General features: G+C 50.4%; 1 protein-coding gene across 1 annotated transcript in view; it reads right to left on the bottom strand.

The window, feature by feature from the left end:
- The window catches only part of LOC140394025 (uncharacterized), a 654,493-nt gene that overhangs the window by 389,389 nt on the left and 240,390 nt on the right, over window positions 1-24,714 (bottom strand). Inside the window, exon 19 of the mRNA XM_072480809.1 lies at window positions 4,647-4,829. Within this exon, the coding sequence (XP_072336910.1) occupies window positions 4,647-4,829 (183 nt within the window). The remainder of the gene's footprint in view (window positions 1-4,646; window positions 4,830-24,714) is intronic.

The raw sequence follows: 24,714 nt of genomic DNA, 5'->3' as shown, positions 1-24,714 counted from the left end.
GGAAGGTCATTGATGAAGCAGCTGAAGATGGCTGGGCAGAGGACACTACTCTGAGGAACTCCTGCAGTGATGACCTGAGTCATCTCAGTGGAGCGGAGATGTTTGATAACCATCTTCCTTTGTGTCAGGTATGACTTCAACCAGCGGAAAGTTTTCCCCAGATTTCCATTGACTCCAGTTTTGCTACGGTTCCTTGATGCCATTCTTCGTCAAATGCTGCCTTGACTGCCTCAAGGGCAGTCACTCTCACCTCACCTCTGAAGTTCAGCTCTTTGTCCATGTTTGGAAGAAGGCTATAATGAGGTCAGGAGCTGAGTGACCCCAGCGGAACCCAAACCAAGCATCAATGTGCAGGCTAATGCGAAACAAGTGTTGCTTGATAGCACAGTTGATGACTCCTACCATCACCTTACTGATGATGGAGAGTAGGGGATAATTGGCAGGTTTGGATTTGTCCTTATTTTTGGGTACAAGACACACCTGGGCAATTTTCCACATTTCCGAGTAGATGCCAGTGTTGTAGTTTTCTGGAACAGCTTGGTTAGGGATGCTAACCAAGCTGCAAGGGAGTTAGAGGCGGGGCTGTGGGAGGATTGGGCAAGGAGTTAGAGGCGGAGTTGTGGGAGGATGCCCTGATTACAGTCACCGCATCCTCGTCGTGTGCCAGGCATAGCCTGATACAATTCAAGGTGGTCCACAGAGCGCATATGACTGTGGCCCATATGAGCAGGTCCTTTGGTGTGTCGGAAGACCCGTGAGTCCAGGGGGCGAGTGAGGCCGATGTGTTGGCCTTTGCCTCCCTGGTAGCCCGGAGACGGATCTTATTGGCGTGGAGGGACTCGGAACCCCCAAAATCAGGGATATTGGTCAGTGGTGATGGTTTGGTTTCTCTGGCTCAATAAGATCAAGTTTGCCCTGAGAGGATCGATGTTAGGGTTCGCCCGGAGGAGGCAGCCGTTTATCGACTTCTTTGGGGAAAATTTAATTGTCAGCAGATAGAAGGGGGGGGGGGTAAAGGGAAAGAGGGAGGCATGGGGGGGGCTGGTCGAGGTGGGAAATACTTAGTGGGAAAGGGGGATTGGGGAGCCGTGTATGTAAGCCGTGTTGGCTGGGTGGGTGTTATTTGTTTTGGTGTTTTTTCATCTTGAAAATTGTTAAAATTATTATGTATGTCTTAATAAAATATTTTTTTTAAAAAAGGGATGCAAGTTCTGGAGCACAGGTCTTCATTATTATTACCGGAATATTGTCAGGGCCCATTGCCTTTGCATTATCCAGTGTCTTTAGCCATTTCGTGATGTCACGTGGAGTGAATTGTATTGGCTGAAGACTGACATTTATAAGCTCATGACTTCTGGAAGAGTTCGAGATGGATCATCCACTTGGCACTTCTGGCTGAAGATGATTGCGAATGTTTCAGCCTTGTCTTTTGCACTGATGTGCTGGGCTCCCCCAGCATTGAGAATGGGGATAATTCTCCTCCTCCTCCTCCAGTGAGTTGTTTAATTGTCCATCACCATTTACGACTGGATGTGGCAGTCCGGCAGAGCTTAGATCTGATCCGATGATTATAGAATTGCTTAGCTCTTTCTATCACTTTCTGCTTATGCTGTTTGGCACACAAGTAGTCCCGTGTTGTAGCCTCACCAGGTTAACACCTCATTTTTCGGCAGGTCTGGTATTGCCCCAGGCATACCCTCCTACACTTTTCATTGAACCAGGGTTGATCCCCTGGCTTGGTGGTAATGGTAGAGTGGGGAATATGCTGGGCCATGAGGTTACAGATTGTGGCTCAGTGCAATTCTGCTGTTACCGATGGCCCACAACTAGCCTCGAGTTGCTAGATCCGTTCAAAGTCTATCCCATTTAGCACAATGGTAGTGCCACACAACACAACATATTGTCAATGTGAAGATGAAACTTTGTCTCCATCAGAGCTGTGAAGTGGTCACTCCTACCGATGCTGTAATGGCCAGATGGCAGGCAGGTTTGTGAGGATGACGTCAAGTAGGTGTTTCCCTCATGTTAGTTCCCTCACCACCTGTCACAGTTGTATTCATTAGGACTTGGCCAGCTTGGTCTGTGGTAGTACTACCACACCCTTGGTGATGGACATTGAAGTTCCTCATTCAGAGTACATTCTGCATTCATGGCACCCTTACTGCATCCCCCAAGTGGTGCTCAACATGGAGGAGAGGGTGGCAATCAGCAAGAGGTTTCCTTGCCCATGTTTGACCCTTTTCATGGAGTCCAGGGTTGATGCTGAGGACTCACAGGGCAACTTCCTCCCGACTGTATACCATTGTGCCACCACCTCTGCTGGAATGGTGATAGTGGTGCCTGGGAAATTATCTGTAAGGTGTGATTCCATGAGAATGAGTACATCAGGCTGTTGCTTGACTAGTCTGTGAAACAGTTCTCCCAACTTTGGCACAAGCCCCCAGATATTATGTACGAGGGATGTACAGGGTCAACAGTGCTGAGTTTGCCGCTGTTGTTTCCATTGCCTCAGTCGATGCCAGGTGGTCCGCCCGGTTTCATTCGTTTTTAAGAGTCTTTAAGTGGCTTTTAAGAGTCAACAACATTGCAGCGAGTCTGGTTGAGTTTTTACCATAATCAATAATAATTTCATCATTTTACTGAATTCAAACTCCACCATCTGCCATGGTGGGATTTGAACCCGGGTCCCAGAGTATTACCCTGGGTCTCGGGATTACTAGTCCAGTGCCAATGCCACTACTCCACCATCTCCCCTCCAATTGGGATGTTCATTTCTCAACATTCCGGCCATGATTTCTAGTCCCTGACACCACCACCAATCTGATAATGGAGTTATTTTAATCTGGATCATAATATGTCATTTTATAAACAAATGAGGAACATCATTTCCCTTGCTTGAGCTAATTGTCACTTGCAGTGAATTGCCATTATAAACGTGTAGAATGTTTCCTGTTGTGTGACGAATATCTAACACTTGGAGATTTTCATTGCTGAAAAATATCTGGCCATTTCACACAAGGTGATTCAGCCACAGCCACCATTCCAGTTCCAGATTTTATGACCAGGATTTTTCGGGTGACAGAGTTTTCCTTCTCAGACATTAACTGGCTGGAGACGAGACTTCTGCCCATCGCTCGGGAGGAAGTGCCACCTTAGAGAGCTGCCAGCCAATCTAACTGGCCAGCAGGTTTGCATGCCCTACAGTGCCACAGGTTGTGGTGGACAGGACTGGGACTGCAAGCAGTCCCCAGAGTCCAAGTCCCCGGTGGCCAGTACAAGGCAAGTGTACACCAGCAACCCCAAAACTGGATACGATAGATTGTGGGGCCAAACGCTGGATCGGGTTCGTTAGGTGTGTTTCAATGCCCAAATGGCAACATTTCTTTTTTGAAGGAAATCCAATTTTCCTTCACATTCCCGAACCTGCGCCATTTTCCTATTTGTATGTTGTGAACACTTAGTGTGCAAATGACACATCCGCCCCAGTTGAGGCCAGGTTCCTTATTTTAAACTATTTCCTCCAGCGCACTATTTACAACTGGTGGTGCAAGGTTTTAGAAGCACATTAAAATCAACCAGGTTTGAGAGTTCATGAAGAAGGTGGAATGCCCGGCTCAGGCGTACATTTAAAAAAGTTTAAAATGTTTTCACACCTTCAAATATCATTCTGAGCTGTCTTGTAACGTAAATGTGTTTTTACTGCAGCGATTCACCATAGAGATCTGCCTTTTAAAGGCAGGTTGAGGTTTATATTGACTAGCCTTATATATTTGTTCACATGCATTACAGTACTTTTCCAATGGAGAAGCAACATCATGCAGTGAAAGGTACATCAAAATGTCCTGCCAGCCTATGCTATCATCTTTTATACTGCGATTTAATGGCTCTGGCTGATTTAAAGAAAAACCTGATTTGAAAAAAAATCTAAATTAATTGATAGACACTCACTGAAATGAGTAACTATATTAATCACAGAGATACACGAGTGGCATGGATGATTTGAGGGAACATGACTGGCATTGGGGGTTGGGTGGGGCTGAGGCATGATGTTTAGCGGGGCCTTTAAGCACTGTTAGGAGCTGGGATACCATGTTGAAGAGCAAAGGTCGGCATTCTATTTACGAGGATGCTACCAGGACTTGATGGTCTGAGTTATAAGGAAAGGCTGGATAGGCTGGGACTTTTTAGCCTGGAGCATAGGAGGCTTAGGGGTGATCATATAGAGGTCTATAAAATAATGAGGAGCATAGATAAGGTAGATAGTTGACATCTTTTCCCAAAGGTAGAGGAGTCTAGAACTAGAGGGCACAGGTTTAAGGTGAGAGGGGAGAGATACAGCAGAGACCGAATCGGAAATCTTTTCACACAGAGGGTGGTGAGCATCTGGAACAAGCTGCCAGAGGCAGTGGTAGAGGAGGGTACAATGTTTTCCTTTAAATACAGGTTAGACATGGGCAGGGTGGGTATGGGCCAAATGTGGGCAAGTGGGACTAGATTAGTGATAGAAACTGGGCGGCAAGGAAAAGCTGGGCCGAAGGACCTATTTCCATGCTGTAAACGTCTCCATCTATACATCTCTATACAAAGTAAATGGATTGAGTACATTCTGCAGTGGTTTCAAAGTCAAATCATCTTTAAGTTATTACCTGATATCTATGATCTCCATCGTATCCTGTGGTGTGTTGAGGAATATTTTCAGGTCTTGCCCTTTCTTTAATTGGATTCCACCGTCGAGGCTCGTCAACGTCCTCATTCCTGCCACCCATTCCAGCCCAGCTTTACCAACTGTCCCATCAACTCCCATGTGGATAGACACATGAACTTGCGCACTAAAAGCAAAGGAGTATGAACAACTTGTTAGACTCCTCTCCACTGTTCAAATGCCAACAAGAAACAGATCAACACTGCATACATTTTGTTAAATGAAATACTTTTTTCTTTGTATAAAACTAATATTCTCTAAAGGGAATTATTTGACTGAGGAGATACGAAAGGATGGGTATTTGGATGAAAATGAATTACCTAGTAATTTGTACTTTTAAATGGTTTCTTAATTTTTAAAGACATTTTTAATTTAAAGTCTCCTCTTTGAAGCCTAGAGAATAACCATTACAAGCATACACACCCTCCGATATCAACAAATATTTACAAATATTTACAAAGCATGGAGCTCGTCTTTGATTTAAGTCTAGTTCCAATTATTTCCAGATCGATAGACCAGTTGCACTGAAGGCCACATGTTAGAACCATAGAAATGTTACAGTACAGAAAGAGACCATTCAGCCCAGCGTATCTGCACCAGCCAAAAAAGAAAATAGCCGTTCATTTTAGTCCCACTTTCCAGCAACTGGTCTGTAGCCTTGCAGATTCCAGCACTTTGGATGCAGGTCCAAGTACCTTTTAAAGGAACTGAGCATTTCAGCCCCAACCTAGGGTTAAGGAAAATCCCAAGGCTTTTTACACGTACATAAAAAGCAAGAGGGTAGCCAGGGAAAGGGTTGGCCCACTGAAGGATAGGCAAGGGAATCTATGTGCGGAGCCAGAGGAAATGGGCGAGGTACTAAATGAATACTTTGCATCAGTATTCACCAAAGAGAAGGAATTGGTAGATGTTGAGTCTGGAGAAGGGGGTGTAGATAGCCTGGGTCACATTGTGATCCAAAAAGACGAGGTGTTGGGTGTCTTAAAAAAATATTAAGGTAGATAAGTCCCCAGGGCCTGATGGGATCTACCCCAGAATACTGAAGGAGGCTGGAGAGGAAATTGCTGAGGCCTTGACAGAAATCTTTGGATCCTCGCTGTCTTCAGGGGATGTCCCGGAGGACTGGAGAATAGCCAATGTTGTTCCTCTGTTTAAGAAGGGTAGCAAGGATAATCCCGGGAACTACAGGCCGGTGAGCCTTACTTCAGTGGTAGGGAAATTACTGGAGAGAATTCTTCGAGACAGGATCTACTCCCATTTGGAAGCAAATGGACGTATTAGTGAGAGGCAGCACGGTTTTGTGAAGGGGAGGTCGTGTCTCACTAACTTGATAGAGTTTTTCGAGGAGGTCACTAAGATGATTGATGCAGGTAGGGCAGTAGATGTTGTCTATATGGACTTCAGTAAGGCCTTTGACAAGGTCCCTCATGGTAGACTAGTACAAAAGGTGAAGTCACACGGGATCAGGGGTGAACTGGCAAGGTGGATACAGAACTGGCTAGGCCATAGAAGGCAGAGGGTAGCAATGGAGGGATGCTTTTCTAATTGGAGGGCTGTGACCAGTGGTGTTCCACAGGGATCAGTGTTGGGACCTTTGCTGTTTGTAGTATATATAAATGATTTGGAGGAAAATGTAACTGGTCTGATTAGTAAGTTTGCAGACGACACAAAGGTTGGTGGAATTGCGGATAGCGATGAGGACTGTCTGAGGATACAGCAGGATTTAGATTGTCTGGAGACTTGGGCGGAGAGATGGCAGATGGAGTTTAATCCGGACAAATGTGAGGTAATGCATTTTGGAAGGGCTAATGCAGGTAGGGAATATACAGTGAATGGTAGAACCCTCAAGAGTATTGAAAGTCAAAGAGATCTAGGAGTACAGGTCCACAGGTCATTGAAAGGGGCAACACAGGTGGAGAAGGTAGTCAAGAAGGCATACGGCATGCTTGCCTTCATTGGCCGGGGCATTGAGTATAAGAATTGGCAAGTCATGTTGCAGCTGTATAGAACCTTAGTTAGGCCACACTTGGAGTATAGTGTTCAATTCTGGTCGCCACACTACCAGAAGGATGTGGAGGCTTTAGAGAGGGTGCAGAAGAGATTTACCAGAATGTTGCCTGGTATGGAGGGCATAAGCTATGAGGAGCAATTGAATAAACTCGGTTTGTTCTCACTGGAACGAAGGAGGTTGAGGGGCGACCTGATAGAGGTATACAAAATTATGAGGGGCATAGACAGAGTGGATAGTCAGAGGCTTTTCCCCAGGGTAGAGGGGTCAATTACTAGGGGGCATAGGTTTAAGGTGAGAGGGGCAAGGTTTAGAGTAGATGTACGAGGCAAGTTTTTTACGCAGAGGGTAGTGGGTGCCTGGAACTCGCTACCGGAGGAGGTAGTGGAAGCAGGGACGATAGGGACATTTAAGGGGCATCTTGACAAATGTATGAATAGGATGGGAATAGAAGGATACGGACCCAGGAAGTGTAGAAGATTGTAGTTTAGTCGGGCAGTATGGTCGGCACGGGCTTGGAGGGCCGAAGGGCCTGTTCCTGTGCTGTACATTTCTTTGTTCTTTGTTCTTTGTTAACCACCAACTTAGTCAGTGAATTCCAGACACTCACCACCTTCAGAGTGAAAATGTTTTTCCTCACGTCCCCTCTAATCCTTCTACTAACCACCTTGAATCTACGACCCCTGGTAATTGACCTCTCAGCTAGGGGAAACTAGTCTTTCCTATCAGCCCAGTCTAGGCCCCTCATAATTTTGTACCTCAACCAGGATCCCCCTCAGCCTCCTCTATTCTAAGGAAAACAATCCTGGCCTATCAATCTCTCCTTATAGCTGCAATTTTCAAGTCCCGGCAACATTCTTGTAAATCTCCTTTGCGCTCGCTCTCCAGGGCAATTATGTCCTTCCTGTCATGTGACTAGAACTGCACACAAAACTCCAGCTGAGGCCTAATCAGTATTTTATATAGTTTCAGCATTATATCTCTGCTTTTGTATTCAATACCTCGCCCAATAAAGGAAAGCATTCCATATGCTTTCTTTTTAAAAAAAATATATTTTATTGAAAATTTTTCGATCACAATTTTTTCCCCTTACAAATCGAACATAACAAAAAAGAAAATTTAACAGTGAACAAATGGCTAATCAACATGGTAAACTAATCATTTAACATAAACTAAAACTTTCCACCACCCCCCCCTCCCCCCTGGGTTGCTGCTGCTGGTCATCCGTCTTCCCTCTAACGTTCCCCTAGGTAGTCGAGGAATGGCTGCCACCGCCTGGTGAACCCTTGAGCCAATCCTCTCAGCGCAAACTTCACCTGCTCCAATTTTATGAACCCCGCCATATCGTTTATCCAAGCCTCCAGTCCGGGGGGGTTTCGCTTCCTTCCACATGAGTAAAGTCCTACGCCGGGCTACTAGGGACGCAAAGGCCACAACGTCGGCCTCTTTCGCCTCCTGCACTCCCGGCTCATCCGCAACTCCAAATAAAGCTAGCCCCCAGCCTGGTTTGACCCGGAGGTTCACCACCTTCGAGATCACTCCCGTCACTCCCTTCCAATACCCCTCCAGTGCCGGGCACGACCAAAACATATGTGCGTGGTTTGCCGGGCTCCCGCCACACCTCCCACACTTTTCCTCCACTCCAAAGAACCTGCTCAATCTTTCTCCCGTTATGTGTGCTCTATGTAGCACCTTGAATTGAATCAGGCTAAGCCTGGCGCACGAGGAAGAGGAATTTACCCTGCTTAGGGCATCCGCCCACATACCCTCCTCTATCTCCTCCCCTAGCTCTTCTTCCCACTTTCCTTTTAACTCGCCCACCAGCTCCTCCCCCTCTTCCCTCATCTCTCGGTATATCTCTGACACCTTGCCCTCCCCGACCCACACCCCCGAAAGCACTCTGTCCTGGATCCCCTGTGCCGGGAGCAGCGGAAATTCCCTCACCTGCATATATCTAAGGAAGTTTCCCCGGGGCAACTTATACTTTTCCTCCAATGCTCCCAAGCTCGCAAACGTCCCATCTATAAATAAATCTCCCACCGTCCTAATTCCCAACTGGTGCCAGCTCTGAAATCCTCCATCCATCCTTCCTGGGGCAAACCTGTGGTTGTTCCTGATTGGGGACCCCACTAGGGCTCCCCGCGCACCTCTCTGTCTCCTCCATTGTCCCCAAATATTCAATGTTGCCGCCACCACTGGGTTCGTGGTAAACTTTTTTGGTGAGAGCGGTAGCGGCGCCGTCACCAGCGCCTCTAGGCTCGTCCCTTTACAGGACTTTCTCTCCAGTCTTTTCCACGCCGCTCCCTCTCCCTCCATCATCCATTTACGAATCATCGCCACATTGGCGGCCCAATAGTAGTCGCCCAAATTCGGTAGCGCCAATCCTCCTCTGTCTCTGCTACGTTGTAGGAACCCCCTTCTTACCCTCGGGACTTTCCCTGCCCACACGAAGCTCGTGATGGTCCTGTCTATTTTTTTTAAAAAGGTCTTAGTGATTAGTATAGGGAGACATTGAAATACAAATAAGAACCTCGGGAGGACCATCATCTTAACTGCCTGCACTCTGCCCGCCAACGACAGAGGCTGCATGTCCCACCTCTTGAAGTCCTCCTCCATTTGTTCTACCAATCGTGTCAGATTAAGTCTGTGTAAAGTTCCCCAGCTCCTAGCGATCTGAATCCCCAGGTATCGGAAGTTTTTTTCCACTTTCCTTAGAGGCAGGCCTTCTGTCTCTCTACTCTGGTCCCCAGGGTGTATCACGAATACTTCACTCTTCCCCATGTTAAGCCTATATCCCGAGAAATCTCCGAACTCCCTCAATATCTGCATGACCTCTGCCATCCCCCCCACTGGGTCCGTCACATACAACAGTAGGTCATCTGCGTATAGCGACACTTGGTGTTCTTCTCCCCCTCTAATCACCCCTCTCCATTTCCTGGAGTCTCTCAACGCCATGGCTAGAGGTTCAATTGCCAACGCGAACAACAATGGAGATAGCGGGCATCCCTGTCTTTTTCCCCTATATAGTCGGAAATACTCCGATCTTTGCCGACCCGTGACCACACTTGCCGTTGGGGCCCCATAAAGGAGTTTGACCCAGCTAATAAACCCATTCCCGAACCCAAACCTCCTTAGCACCTCCCATAAATACTCCCACTCGACCCTATCAAATGCCTTCTCTGCATCCATTGCCGCCACTATCTCTGCCTCCCCCTCCACTGGGGGCATCATTATCACCCCTAATAGTCGTCGCACGTTGACATTCAGTTGTCTCCCCTTTGCGAACCCTGTCTGGTCTTCGTGCACCACCCCTGGGACACAGTCCTCTATCCTCAATGCCAGTACCTTTGCCAGCAATTTGGCGTCCACATTCAATAATGAAATAGGTCTATAGGACCCGCACTGCAACGGATCTTTATCCCGCTTCAGAATTAGCGATATCGTCGCCTCCGACATTGTCGGGGGTAAAGTCCCTCCTTCCCTGGCCTCATTAAACGTCCTCACCAACAGCGGGGCCAACAAGTCCACGTACTTTCTATAAAATTCCACCGGGAACCCATCTGGTCCCGGAGCCTTCCCTGCCTGCATATTCCCCAGCCCCTTAATAACCTCGTCCACCCCAATCGGTGCCCCCAGGCCTTCCACCTCCTGCTCCTCCACCCTCGGGAACCTCAATTGATCCAGGAACTGCCGCATCCCCTCCTCTCCCTCCGGGGCTTGGGACCTATACAGTCCTTCATAAAAGGTCTTGAACACCTCGTTTATCTTCCCTGCTCTCCGCACCGTAGCTCCCTTTTCGTCTCTAATTCCCCCTATCTCCCTCGCCGCTGTCCTCTTTCTCAGCTGATGGGCCAGCTGGCGACTAGCCTTTTCCCCATATTCATACCTCCTCCCCTGTGCCTTCCTCCACAGCACCTCCGCCCTTCTGGTAGTCAAAAGGTCGAAGTCCGTCTGGAGTCGTCTTCTCTCCCTGTACAGTCCCTCCTCCGGGGTCTCCGCAAATTCCCTGTCCACCCTTAAAATCTCCCCCAGTAATCTTTCCCTTTCCTTGGCCTCTGTTTTCCCTTTGTGGGCCCTAATGGAGATCAGCTCTCCTCTGACCACCGCTTTTAGTGCTTCCCATACCACTCTCACTCGGACCTCCCCATCATCATTGGCCTCCAGGTACCTCTCAATACATCCCCGCACTCTTCCACACACTCCCTCATCCGCCATCAATCCCACATCCAATCGCCAGAGTGCTCGCTGCTCCCTTTCCTCTCCTAGTTCCAGGTCCACCCAGTGTGGGGCATGGTCCGAAACCGCAATGGCTGAATACTCAGCTTCTTCCACCCTTGAGATCAACGACCTTCCCAGAACAAAAAAATCTATCTGGGAGTACACTTTATGGACATGGGAGAAGAAGGAGAACTCCCTGGCCCTCGGCCTAAGAAATCGCCATGGATCCACTCCCCCCATTTGGTCCATAAACCCCTTGAGCACCTTGGCCGCTGCCGGCCTTCTTCCGGTCTTCGACCTGGATCTATCTAACCCTGGGTCCAGCACGTTGTTGAAGTCCCCTCCCAATATCAAGTTTCCTACCTCCAGGTCCGGTATACGACCCAACATCCGTCTCATAAATCCCGCATCGTCCCAATTCGGGGCATATACATTAACCAGCACGACCTCCATTCCCTCCAGCCTGCCACTCACCATTACATATCTACCTCCGCTATCTGCTACAGTGCTCCTTGCTTCAAATGCTACCCGTTTCCCCACCAATATGGCCACCCCTCTATTCTTCGCATCTAGTCCGGAGTGGAACACCTGTCCCACCAATCCTTTCCTTAACCTAACTTGGTCCGCCACCTTCAGGTGCGTCTCCTGGAGCATAGCCACATCTGCCCTTAGTCCTTTCAAATGCGCGAGCACTCGGGCCCTTTTAATCGGTCCATTCAGGCCTCTCACGTTCCACGTGATCAGCCTCACTAGGGGGCTACCTGCCCCCTTCCCGTGTCGACTAGCCATCACCTTCTCTAGACCAGTCCCGTATCCTGCCTCCACGCTCCCACTCGCTCCCCAGGCGTCGCATTCCATCCTCGTCCACCCACTCTTTAGCCATTTCCTCTTTGATTTCCGCAGCAGCAACCCAGTTATCCCCCCCTCCCCCGCTAGATCCCCTTCTAGCGTGATTGCTCCCCCCATATTACTTCCGCAAGTCAGCTGACTTCAACTGACCCCGGCTACTCCTGCTCCCTCCTTGACCCCCCCGTGTGGGGAACTCCCATCTGCCTTGCACCTGTCTTCCCGCCATTATCTTTCTGGCGCGGGAACATCCCTTTATCTGACCCGCCTCTTGTGGCGCAGCTCCCTTTCCCCTCCTACTCCCATTCCTCATTCTCCGTCTACGTCCCTTCCTTCCCCCCTCACCGGCGCCCACATTTCTTAGTGTCTCCCCCCTTCCCAATTAACTTCTCTATTTACATCGACAATAACATTCCCTACAGTATCAGTCCCTCAGTTCCGATCCAATTTCTCCTCTTGAATAAAGGTCCATGCTTCTTCCGCCGTTTTGAAATAGTGATGTCTCTCCTGGTACGTGACCCATAGTCGTGCCGGCTGCAGCATCCCGAACTTCACCTTCTTTTTGTGTAACACCTCCTTGGCTCGGTTAAAACTCGCCCTCCTTCTCGCCACCTCCGCACTCCAATCCTGGTACACCCGTACCTCTGCATTCTCCCATCTGCTACTCCGTACTTTTTTAGCCCATCTCAGGACCTCTTCTCTATCTTTAAGACGGTGAAATCGCACGATTGTCGCCCTAGGTGGTTCTCCCGCTTTTGGTCTTCTCGCCGGGATCCGATGTGCCCCCTCCACCTCTAAGTGGCCCGCAGGGGCCTCAGCTCCCATCAACGAGCTTAGCATTGTGCTTACATAAGCCCCGCAATCCGCTCCTTCCACTCCCTCAGGGAGACCCAGTATCCGAAGGTTCTTCCTTCGCGCTCTGTTTTCTAGGGCCTCAATCCTTTCAATGCACTTTTTGTGGAGCGCCTCGTGCGTCTGTGTTTTGACCGCCAGGCCAAGGATCTCGTCCTCATTATCCGTCACCTTCTGCTCCACCACGCGGAGCTCTGTCTCCTGGGTCCTTTGTGCCTCCTTGAGCCCCTCAATTGCCTGTAGCATCGGGGTCAGCACCTCCCTCTTTAGTAGCTCCACACACAGTCTCAAGAATTCATCTTGCTCGGGCCCTCATGCCGCCTGGGCTTTCTCCGCCGCCATCTTGTCTTCTCCCTTTCTGTCCCTCTCGTCGAGGATTCCTCGCGCTGCAGCCGCCACCGCCGATATTTTCCTCTTTCGTTGGGGGGGGGGGACTCCCTATTCACTCACCCCACACCGGGTTTCGTCGCGCAAAAATCTCCCGTTGGGGCTCTTAAAAGAGCCCGAAGGTCCGTTGGAGCTGGAGCCACCGAAACGTGCGGCTTAGCTAGTCATCGCCGCAACCGGAAGTCCTCCATATGCTTTCTTGACCATCGTGTCCACCTGTCCTGCCACCTTCAGGGACCTGTGAACAAGCACTCTAATGTCTCTCACTTCCTCGGCCCATTTCAATATCTTCCTATTTATTGAGTATTCCCTTGCTTTGTTTTCTCTCCCCAAATGCATCACCTCACACTTTTCTACATTTAATTCCACTTGCCCCTTCTCTGCCCACTCAATATTGAAATCATTCTAGAGTCGACAGATATCCTCTTCACTGTCAACCGCATGGCCTAATTATGTGGCATCTACAAATTTACCTATCAGGCCGCCCTGTTGAATGGACATGGAATTATACAATTGTGTAGCAGGCCTCCGGCAGCAGGTGGCGATGGGGAGAGCACCAAACAAGGGAACCGATCAACCCCTGTGTACCCCTCCCTATAGGCAGTAGTTCCTTTGACAAGCAGAGGGGCCAAATGCAATGAGATGAGAGAGAAAGCATCCAGGACTGATGAGTGGGAGGAGCCTAGGACAGCCTGAAACTCCTGAAAGTGGCTGGTAAGCCAGATGGGGAAACCAGGACCTAGCAAGACTTTCTGGCAATGTGCCTGAGTTTGAGAAGCCTCATGGAGAGGGAGAGGTCTGGACTGCAACCAGGAGCTGGGCAGCAGGACAAGCCTGAACATCCCTGATAAGTGCTGCATTGTGTGTAAGTAGCTTTTTCTTGGAGTTACATTTTCTCATGACATTTTATACAGTACTGATGCTGGTGGAATAAAAGAACCTTTGCTTTTAACCTTTGTGAAGTCCATGTGCTTAAATCGCACCTTAGGTTAGAATAGTTACAGCATAGAAGGAGGCCATTTGGCCCATTCTGTCCATGCTGACTCGAAGAGCAATTCAGCTCATCACTTGTCCCTCATCCTTTCCCAACAGCCTTGCAAAAGTCTCCCTCTTTCCGATAATTATCCAATTCCCTTCGCAAAACCTTAATGGACCCCTCCCCCACCACAATCCCAGGCATTACAGTCCAGACCCTAATCACTCACTGACTAAAAATGTTTTCCTCTTGTTGTTTTTGGTTCTTTTGCCAAACACCTTAAATCAGTAATAGTCCTCAATGCCAGGGCCCCGCAAGGCTGTGTACTTAGCCCCCTACTTTACTCCCTATACATGCATGACTCTGTGGCAAAATTGGGCTCCAAGGACTTCCGGTGGCGTGGGTGAGCGGCCGCAAAAAAAGGAGCTCCCACCGGTGGCCGCGACTCACGGCGATTTCGGAGAAATCCCCGAGTCTTTACGCGCCCTCCCGACTATCGTCGGCCTATGGGGCCGCCACGAGCAGCCAGTTTAAAAACTGGCGAAGAACCCCGTGCGGGTGTCGGGCGGCGGGGGCTGAGGCGCCGGGCCCGGCAGCTCAGAGCAGCGTGGGCGGAGCTACGAGGAGGCCGAGGCGGCAGGCCCGAGGCCAGGGCACTATGTAGGGAGGGTGCTCCACGTCGGATGGTTCCCACCTAGGAAGAAGAAAGAAGGTTGAAGCCTGGTCCCAGGTGAATGCAGAGGAGAAAGAAAAAAGATTTAAGGAAGTTTGGTAAAAGTTTTCTTTTTCAAAAAAGAAGAATGTCAGATTGATGAAGGGCAGGAGGGTGAAGGGGGAGAGAGGAGAAAGGAAAGAAGATAAAAAAACAATAAGCCGCTAAAGGATGCGAAGAGCAGCATCGAAGAAAGGAGGAAACGCGGGTTCGCCGCCGAAGGAGAAGACGAGCAAAAGCAAAGGTGTTGACAGGATGGCGGAAGCCGAACTGCAAGGCGGGGCCGCACTACTTACGGTGGAGAAGATGACCGAGGTGATGGTGGTGGAGCTGGAACAACGTTTGGTGAGGCACATGGAGGTCCTGAAGAAAGAGATGGCAGTCGTGTTGAGGTCATTGTTGGAGGAGGCAATCGGCCCGATGAGGGTGGAGGTTGAAAAGGTATCGGCCGAGGTGAGAGAGCAGGGCGAGAAGATGAAGGAGGTGGAGGAGGCCGTGACACGACAAAGCGACCAGGTCATCTCGATGGGGGACGAGCTGCGGAGGGTGGTGGAGGTTAACAGAGGACTCCAAGCAAAGCTGGAAGACTTGGAAAACCGCTCAAGGCGGCACAATTTGAGAATTGTGGGCTTGCCCGAAGGGACAGAGGGCCCAAGGCCAACGCAATACTTTGCTAAGAAGTTGGCGGAGCTGATGGGGGAGGGTGAGAGCCCCCACCCTGTACGAGCTAGACCGAGCTCATCGGTCATTAAGGCCGAAGCCCAAAGTGAACGAGCCGCCAAGGGCAGTAATTATCTGCTTCCATATGTTTTGCATGAAGGAGAAAGTATTAAGCTGGGCGAAGCAGGAGCTTGAGGTGCTGTGGGATGGTACTGCGGTTCGGATCTACCAGGACTGGACGGTGGAGTTGGCAAAAAGACGAGCGGCGTTTGGGCGAGTGAAGGTGGCTTTGTAAAAGAAGGGGGTGCGATTTGGTGTGGTGTACCCGGCGAAGTTGAGAGTAACATATAACGCCAAAGACTTTTATTTTGAGACAGCGGAGGCGGCTGAGGCGTTCATGAGGGCAGAAGGCTTGGGACAGACGTGAAGAGCGGAACTGGAAGAGAGACTGTGGACTGTGTTTGAGCGGCTGGAAAATGTACAAATGTAACAACTTTCCTTTTACTGATTTGATTGAATTTTGAAATTTACTTCTCTTTGCATTGTTACAGAGTTCAAGTTAATGGCGTTCTGTGTTGCGACGGTTAAATGTTATGTTAGTGAATTGTAGGGGTTGGATTGTTGGGTTTGTTTTGGTGTTTCTTTCTCTGGGACTGGGCGGAAGGGGGCAAGAGGTCTTGGCGGGGGGAGCCACCCGCGCTAGCTAACTAGAGTCAGTTAGTGAACGGGGGTGAGGTGAGAGGAGGACTGCGGACGTTGGAGCCTGGGTAGCAGGCTTCAATGGGCCTATGAGGCGAGCAAGAGGGGGTGGAGGGATGGATGTTGGGGGATGTTTTTATAGGGGGGGTTCTTGGGAGGGGGGGGGGGGGTGGAGAAGGGGTTCGATGTTAACAATGGACAGGGGCGGGTCAGGCTTATGGGGCAGGGCCCGTTGGTATGGTGATGGTGGATAAGAAAGGTGGGGGGGGGTGAGAGACCCCCAGTAAGGATAGCCACATGGAACGTGAGAGGGCTAGGAGGTCCGGTCAAAAGGTCAAGGGTGCTTGCACATCTTAAAAGTTTGAAAGCCGATGCAGCAATGCTGCAGGAGACTCACTTGAGGGTGAAGGACCAGGTGAGACTTAAAAAGGGCTGGGTTAGCCAAGTGTTTCACTCCGAATTTGATGGAAGGGCTCGAGGGGTAGTGGTGCTGGTCAGCAAAAGGGTACGCTTCCAGATGGAGAAGGTGGTGGCAGATCGGGGGGGTAGATATGTGATTGTGACAGGGGCACTGGAGGGGAGATTAGTGGCGCTGTTAATTGTATTCGGTCCCAATTGGGACGGTGTGGGATTCCCGAGGAAGGTGTTTGGGGCTATTCCCGACTTGGACACGCATGAGCTGATTGTGGGGGGGGGACTGGAACTTGGTGCAGGAGCCAAGGTTGGACAGATCACGGCCGTGCTCGCTGGTCCTATCAGGGGGGTGAAGGCGCTGGCTGGGCTAATGGTGGAAATGGGAGGGTGGACCCTTGGAGGTTCCTGCACCCAAGGGAACGGGAGTATTCGTTTTTCTCAGCAGTCCATAAGGTATACTCGCGGATCGACCTTTTTGTGGTGGGGAAGGCTTTGCTGGCTGGAGTCAAGGGGTCGGAATACTCTGCAATTGCAGTGTCAGATCACGCTCCACATTGGGTGGATATGGTGCTGGAGAAGGGGGCAGCGCAGAGACCGGGGTGGAAACTGGATGTGGGGCTTTTGGGGAACCAAGTGTTCTGTGAGAAAATTGAAAAGGTAATTAAGGAATATGTAGGTTTCAATTGTACGTGTGAGGTGTCGAAGGCAGTCGTCTGGGAGGCTCTAAAGGCAGTGGTGAGAGGTGAGGTAATTTCGTTTAAGGCCAGGGTGGATAAAGAGGAGAGGTTGGAGCGGCAGAGGGTAATAGATGAGATGTTGGAGGTAGATAGGAGGTATGCAGAGGATGGGGACCCAGCGAAGCTGGAAAAGAGGAAGGAACTACAGGTGAGCTTCGACCGACTGTCCACCAGGAAGGCGGTGCGCCAACTGAGACGAGCAAGGGGTGCAGTTTATGTTAGCAGGTCAGCTCCGGTGGGAGACAGCGGCAAGGGAAATTCTTCAGGTGAAGGATAGGGCAGGGAAGTTGGTGGTGGCCCCAGTGCTGATTAACAAGGTTTTTGAGGAGTTTTATGAGAGGTTGTACAAGTCCGAGCCACTCGGGGGAGACCATGAGATGCAGGAATTTCTAGATGGGTTGGAGTACCTGAGGCTAGGGGAGGGGGACAGGGCTACATTAGAAGGAGCAACAGTGGAGCAGGAGATAAAGGATGCGATTGGGAGGATGCAGTCGGGGAAGGTGGCAGGGCCGGATGGGTTTCCGGTGGAATATTAGAAAAAATTTAAGGATAGGTTGGCACCCTGATGGTGGGGATGTTTGAGGAGGCAATAGGGAAGGGGATGTTGCCGCAAACCTTGGGGCAGGCATCGATTTCCCTGTTACTAAAAAAAAGATAAGGATCCGACGGAGTGTGGGTCGTATCGGCCCAAATCACTTCTGAATGTGGACGCAAAAGTGTTCGCGAAGGTACTGGCGGGTAGGCTGGAGGAGTGCCTTCCGAAGGTGATAGGGGAGGATCAGACGGGGTTCGTGAAAGGGAGGCAGCTGTTTTCGAACATTAGGAGGGTTTTGAACGTTGTTATGGCACCGGCGGAAAGGAAACAGAGGTAGTTGTGGCATTGGACTCCGAGAAGGCGTTTGATCGGGTAGAATGGGGGTACCTGATGGCAGTGCTGGAGCGGTTTGGGATTGGACCAAGGTTTGTGAACTGGGTAAAGCTATTATATAAGGAACCAAAGGCGAGTGTCCGCACAAATAATATCAGTTCGAGATACTTTTCTCACCACCGTGGGATGAGACAGGGATGTCCTATGTCCCCCCTGCTGTTTGCACTTGCGATTGAGCCGTTGGCCATCGCATTGAGAAGTTCGGGAGCATGGAAAGGAATAGTGCAGGGGGGTGGATAGAGCATAGGGTGTCCTTATATGCCGACGACTTGCTGCTGAATGTGTCGGAGCCGAGTACGTCGATAGGAGGAATATTGGAGCTACTGCGGGTATTTGGGTGTTTCTCGGGGTACAAGTTGAACCTCGACAAGAGTGAGTATTTTGAGGTGTCTCGGCCGGGGGTGGGGGCAGGGGGGGCGGCTGCCATTCCGTAGAGCAGGGACCCATTTTAGGTATCTGGGGGTGCAGGTTGCCCGGGAGTGGGGAGGCTTCGCAGGTACAACATCACTAGTTTGGTGGGGAGAGTGAAAGCTGATCTGGCAAGGTGGGATGGCCTTCCTCTGTCACTGGCGGGTCGGGTACAGGCGGTTAAAATGAATGTGTTGCTGCGATTCCTGTTTATTTTTCAAAGGCTACTGATATTCCTGCCAAAGTCTTTTTTCAGGGAGATTGAGGGAAGGATTACCTCATTCATATGGGGAGGGAAGGTGGCCAGAGTGAGAAAGGTGCTGCTACAGAGGGGAAGGCAGGCAGGGGGTTTGGGTCTCCCGAACCTGTTGTATTACTACTGGGCGGCGAACGTGGAGAAAGTGCGGAGCTGGGTCAGAGGGGTGGATTCTCAGTGGGTCAGAATGGAGGAGAGTTTGTGTAGGGGGTCGGGGCTGAAGGCACTTGCAACAGCGCCTCTCCCGATTGCTCCGGGGAAATACTCAGGGAGTCCGGTAATAATAGCTTCATTGAAAATCTGGAGGCAGTTTCGCCAACACTTCGGGTTGGGTTTAGGGTCAAGGGAAATGCCGATTCGGGGGAACCACAGATTTGAGCCAGGGAGGTGGGATGGAAGTTTTCGGAAATGGGAAGAAAGGGGATTAAGACGCTAAAAGATTTGTTTCTTCGGGGTCGGTTTGCAGGATTGAGGGAGCTGGAAGCGAAGTATGGGCTAGAGCAGGGAGAAGATACATGCAGGTTCGGGATTTTGCCAGGAAGGAGATACAGAGCTTCCCAGAGGAGCCGGCCTCCACATTGCTGGAGGAGGTGTTGACGACAAGGGGACTGGAGAAGGGGGCAGTGTCAGCGGTGTGCGGAGCTATTCTGGAAGAGGATAAGGCACCACTGGAAGGGATCAAAGCAAAGTGGGAGGAAGAGCTGGGTGAGGTTATAGAGGAGGGGGTCTGGTGTGAGGTGCTCCGGAGAGTGAATGCCTCCACCTCATGTGCGAGGTTGGGGCTGATACAGCTGAAGGTGGTATATAGAGCACACCTCACGAGGACGAGGATGAGCCGATTTTTTGAAGGAGTAGAGGATGTGTGTGAGCGTTGCGGGGGCGGGGGGGGGGGGGGGGGGGGCGCGAATCACGTTCATATGTTTTGGTCCTGTCCAAAGCTAGGGGAGTACTGGAAGGAGGTGTTTAGGGTAATTTCCAAGGTGGTGCGTGTGAAACTGGACCCGGGTCCCCAGGAGGCCATATTCGGGCTGTCGGACCAGCCAGGGTTGGAAACGGGAGTGGAGGCAGATATCTTAGCCTTCGCCTCGTTGATCGCCCAAAGGCGGATCCTGCTGGGATGGAGAGCAGCCTCTCCACCCAGTGCCCTGGCATGGCGGGGGGACCTGTTGAAATACTTGACCCTTGAGAAGGTTAAATTCGAACTGAGGGGACGCTCGGAGGGGTTCTACAAGTCATGGGCACTATTTATTATGCACTTTCAAGAACTGGATAACATCGAACATTAGTTGGGGGGGTGGGGGGGGGGGTGCGGGGGAGGGGGGCTGTGTAGATTAAGGGTGACTACGGGTAATCCCGGATTCCTTCTTGTCATTTGTTTATGTAAACATGTGGGCTGAGGTTTGGGGGTTGGTGGGCGGATGGGATCGTTGTTATTATGGGGATTGACATATCTTGCTGATTATTGTTTATTGTTGATGTGTGTAAATGTGGGAGAAAATGTGAAAAAGGAGAATAAAAATATTTTTTAAAATATAAAAAAAATTGGGCTCCAACTCCATCTACAAGTTTGCTGACGACACAACCGTAGTAGGTCGGATATCGAACAACGATGAGTCAGAATACAGGAGGGAGATAGAGAATCTCGTGGCGTGGTGTAACAACAACAATCTTTCCTTCAATTTCAGCAAAACTAAAGAGCTGGTCATTGACTTCAGGAAGCGAAGCATCATACACACCCCTGTCTGCCTCAACGGGGCCGAGGTGAAGATGGTCGACAGCTTCAAATTCCCAGGTGTGCACATAACCAACAATCTATCCTTCTCCACCCATGTCGATGTTATGACCAAGAAAGCACAGCAGCGCCTATACTTACTTCCTCAGGAAACAGGAAATTTGGGGCATGTCCACATTGACACTTACCAACTTTTACAGATGCAACATAGAAAGCATCCAATCTGGCTGCATCACAGCCTGGTGTGGCAACTGCTCAGCCCAAGACCATAAGAAACTACAGAGTCGTGAACACAGCCCAGTCCATCATGCGAATCCGCCTCCAATCCATTGACTCTGTCTACAGCTCCCGCTACCTTGGGAAAATTAACTGCTTAATCAAAGATCCCTCCCACTCAGCTTATTCCTTCTTCCAACTTCTTCCGTCGGGCAGGAGATACAAAAGTCTGAGAACATGCACGAACAGATTCAAAAACAGCTTCTTCCTCGCTGTTACCAGACTCCTAAATGACCCTCTTATGGACTGAACCAGACTCATCTGATCTCTTCACACATCTTCTCTACTGAGTAGTACTATACTTCTCCATGCTTCACCCGATGCCTGTGTCTATATGTTTACATTGTGTATTTATGTTCACCCTATGTATTTTTCTCAAGTATGGAATGATCTGTCTGAACTATACACATAACAATACTTTGCACTGTACCTCGGTACACGTGACAATAAACAAATCCAGATCCAGACCTTTGGTTCTTAATCCTTCCACCGATAGGAACAGAGAGTCTCCCCGTGTACTCTGTCTAGACCCTTCATGAGTTGAAAACCTCGATTAAATCACTTCCCTAAGGTATGCCATCCCAGCTTCTCCAATCCCTCATCCCCAGAACCATTCTCTCACATCTTTTCCATATTCCTTCATAAAGTGTGGTTGCAGAATTGACACATTACTCCAGTTGAAGATGAACCAGTGTTTTTTCCTCCATTTCTAAAGCTCAGGATGCCCTATGCCTTATCAACCGCTTTGTCAACCTGCCCAATCCCCCTCAACGCTTCCTCCCAAAATGTATCACTGCGCACATCTCTGTATTAAATTTAATCTGCCACTTTTCCTGAAATTTAAAGAGAAGTTTCTCCATTACTGGGAGATGGTAGCATAGTGGTAATGTCACTGGACTAGTAAACTAGACAGGCAGACTAATGCTCTGGGGACATGTGTTCAAATCCCACCACGACAGCTGGTGGAATTCAAATTCAATTAATAAATCTGGAATATAAAGTATCAGTAATGGTGACCACAACACTCATCATTGATTGTTGTAAAAACCCATCTGGAATGCCCTTTAGAGAAGGAAATCGGGTGTCATTACCCGGTCTGGCCTACATGGACTCTAGACCCACAGCAACGTGGCTGACTCTAACTGTCCTGCAACTCATCCTAGCGACCGCTATCGAGACCTGTGTCTTACATGAAAATGCCACGAGTCGGTATTCCCATATACAAGCGGCTGAAACAGCGCGGCAAGGTCCCCACGCGGCGGAACGTCCAAGTGATCGAGCACCTCCAGGGCCTCAGCCTGGAGGAGGGCGGACATTTTGCGCGCTTTTCACGGACTCCCGCGCTTGTACGCACCAAACGAGGGGATGGTGACGTTGAGGAACGTAATGCGCAGGTGCGCACCACGCACGACCGCACCGCGCATGCGCGGTGGCGCAGCGAACGTGCTGACGTCACGACGTGCGGCAACTGTGGCTCTGTCCATTTAAAGTGGCAATGCCCCGCAAAATCACGACAATATCTACGATGTGGAAGACTTGGCCACTATGCTGCCTTCTGTCGAGTAGCTCAGCCTGCCAACTCCCATCGCTTCAGCCAGCCTCACAGGAATGTTCGGGCAATTCAACCCACAGTCACCGAGTCTAATGCGGACCTCCCACACAGCACTGACACCGAGGACCCGAAGGCGCCTTTTCAAGTCGGTGTCGTAACGAAAAACAGGCTGTCCCCGAAGCAAAGACACCAGCCGTTATCGGTATATAGCATCGATCCAGACGATGAGTGGTGTGCCACCCTGACGGTCAACTGGTCCCAAATACGATTCCGCCTGGACACTGGTGCCTCCGCCAATCTCATGGGTGGTCTGCTTTCCAAAGCCTTCTTGACAAACCAGCCATCCTTCCATCGGCCTGCCAGCTATTGGACTACAATGGCAACATCATTCCTGCTACCGGCTCGTGGAAAGCCATCCTTCCTTTCGAGATTGTGGGCTCCTCAAAGGACTCCCTACTTGACGCACAGGCTTGTAAGCTGTTGAACCTCGTTCAAAGAGTTCACTCTCTCTCTCCTGAGGACACGCCTGCCTTCCAGGACGCTGACTTCAGGGCGCAACTCAACGCCATCATCGACCAGCACCGCGACGTCTTCGAAGGCATGGGCACGCTCCCATATACTTACAAGATCCTACTCAAACATAACGCCACGCCTGTGGTGCATGCACCTCGCAGAGTCCCAGCACCCCTCAAGGACCGCCTCAAGCAGCAGCTGCAGGACCTCCAAGACCAAGGAGTGATCTCAAGAGTTACGGAACGAACCGACTGGGTCAGTTCCATGGTGTGCGTACAAAAGCCTTCCGGTGAGCTGATAATTTGCATTGATCCCAAGGATCTGAATCGCAATATCATGAGGGAGCATTATCCAATTCCCAAGCAAGAAGAGATCACATGCGAGATGGCTCGCGCCAAGCTCTTCACCAAACTTCGACGCTCGAAAGGATTCTGGCAAATCCAGCTCGACAAATCCAGCAGGAAACTGTGTACCTTTAACAACCCCTTTGGCAGATATTGTTACTACAGGATGCCGTTTGGGATCATATCTGCTTCAGAAGTGTTCCAGAGGATCATGGAACAAATGATGGAAGGCATTTAAGGTGTTCGCGTCTATGTCGACGACATAATTACTTGGTCCACCACCCCACGGGAGCATATCAGTCGCCTCCAGCGCTTGTTCAAACGCATACAGGAGCAGGGCCTACGCCTTAACAGAGCCAAATGCTCCTTTGGTCAGATGGAACTCAAGTTCCTAGGGGACCACATCTCCCAGTTGGGTGTGCGGCCGATTGCGAACAAGGTGGCTGCTACCACAGCCATGAAAACGCCAGAGGACAAGAAGGCGGTCCTCCGATTTCTGGGCATGGTCAACTTCCTAGGGAAGTTCATCCCTAACCTCGCTTTTCATACCACAGCTCTCAGGAACCTGGTCAGGAACACGACAGACTTCCAATGGCTTCCTGCCCACGAGCGCGAATGGAGAGAACTCAAAACCAAACTCCCCACGGCCCCGGTCTTAGCCTTTTTTGATCCAGCGAAAGAGACAAAAATTTCGACCGATGCCAGCCAATCTGGCATTGGGGCAGTGCTCCTGCAACGCGATGAGGCCTCATCATGGGCCCCTGTTGCATATGCGTCACGCGCCATGACCCCCACGGAACAGCGCTACGCGCAGATAGAAAAGGAGTGTCTGGTCCTGTTGACCGGTGTCGTCAAGTTTCATGATTATGTGTACGGCCTCCCCCAATTCACTGTCGAGACCGACCATCACCCGCTGGTCAATATAATACAGAAAGACTTGAACGACATGACGTCTCGCCTCCAGCGTATTCTGCTCAAGCTCCGGCGATACGACTTCCAGCTGGTATACACCCCGGGCAAAGACCTCATCATTGCCGATGCTCACTCCAGGGCAGTCAACACTCCGTGTGACCCAGCGGGATTCGTCTGCCAGGTTGACGCCCATATGGCCTTCGTGGCCTCCAATCTACCTACCACGGATGAACGCCTCGTCCAAATTCGTCGTAAGACAACAGCTGACCCTTTGTACAGCGTGTCATGCGCCACCGAACAGACGGGTGGCCCAATGCCCGCAGTTCTACAACATCAGAGATGATCTAGCGGTAGTCGATGGTGTTCTCCTGAAACTGGACCTCATTGTCATCCCGCACAGCATGCGCCAGCTCGTCTTGGAACAGCTACACAAGGGCATCTTGGCGTGGAGAAGTGCCGCCGACGGGCCCGAGAGGCAGTGTACTGGCCCGGCATCAATGAGGACATCGCCAATACAGTGCTCAACTGCCCCACCTGTCAGCGCTTCTAGCCGGCCCAACCAGGTGAGACCCTACAGCCCCA

Source organism: Scyliorhinus torazame, chromosome 17 (assembly GCF_047496885.1).
Source record: "Scyliorhinus torazame isolate Kashiwa2021f chromosome 17, sScyTor2.1, whole genome shotgun sequence".
In the NCBI taxonomy this organism is placed as follows: domain Eukaryota; kingdom Metazoa; phylum Chordata; class Chondrichthyes; order Carcharhiniformes; family Scyliorhinidae; genus Scyliorhinus; species Scyliorhinus torazame.
Note: the sequence above shows the minus strand (reverse complement) of the source record. Positions and strands in the feature narration are given on the sequence as shown.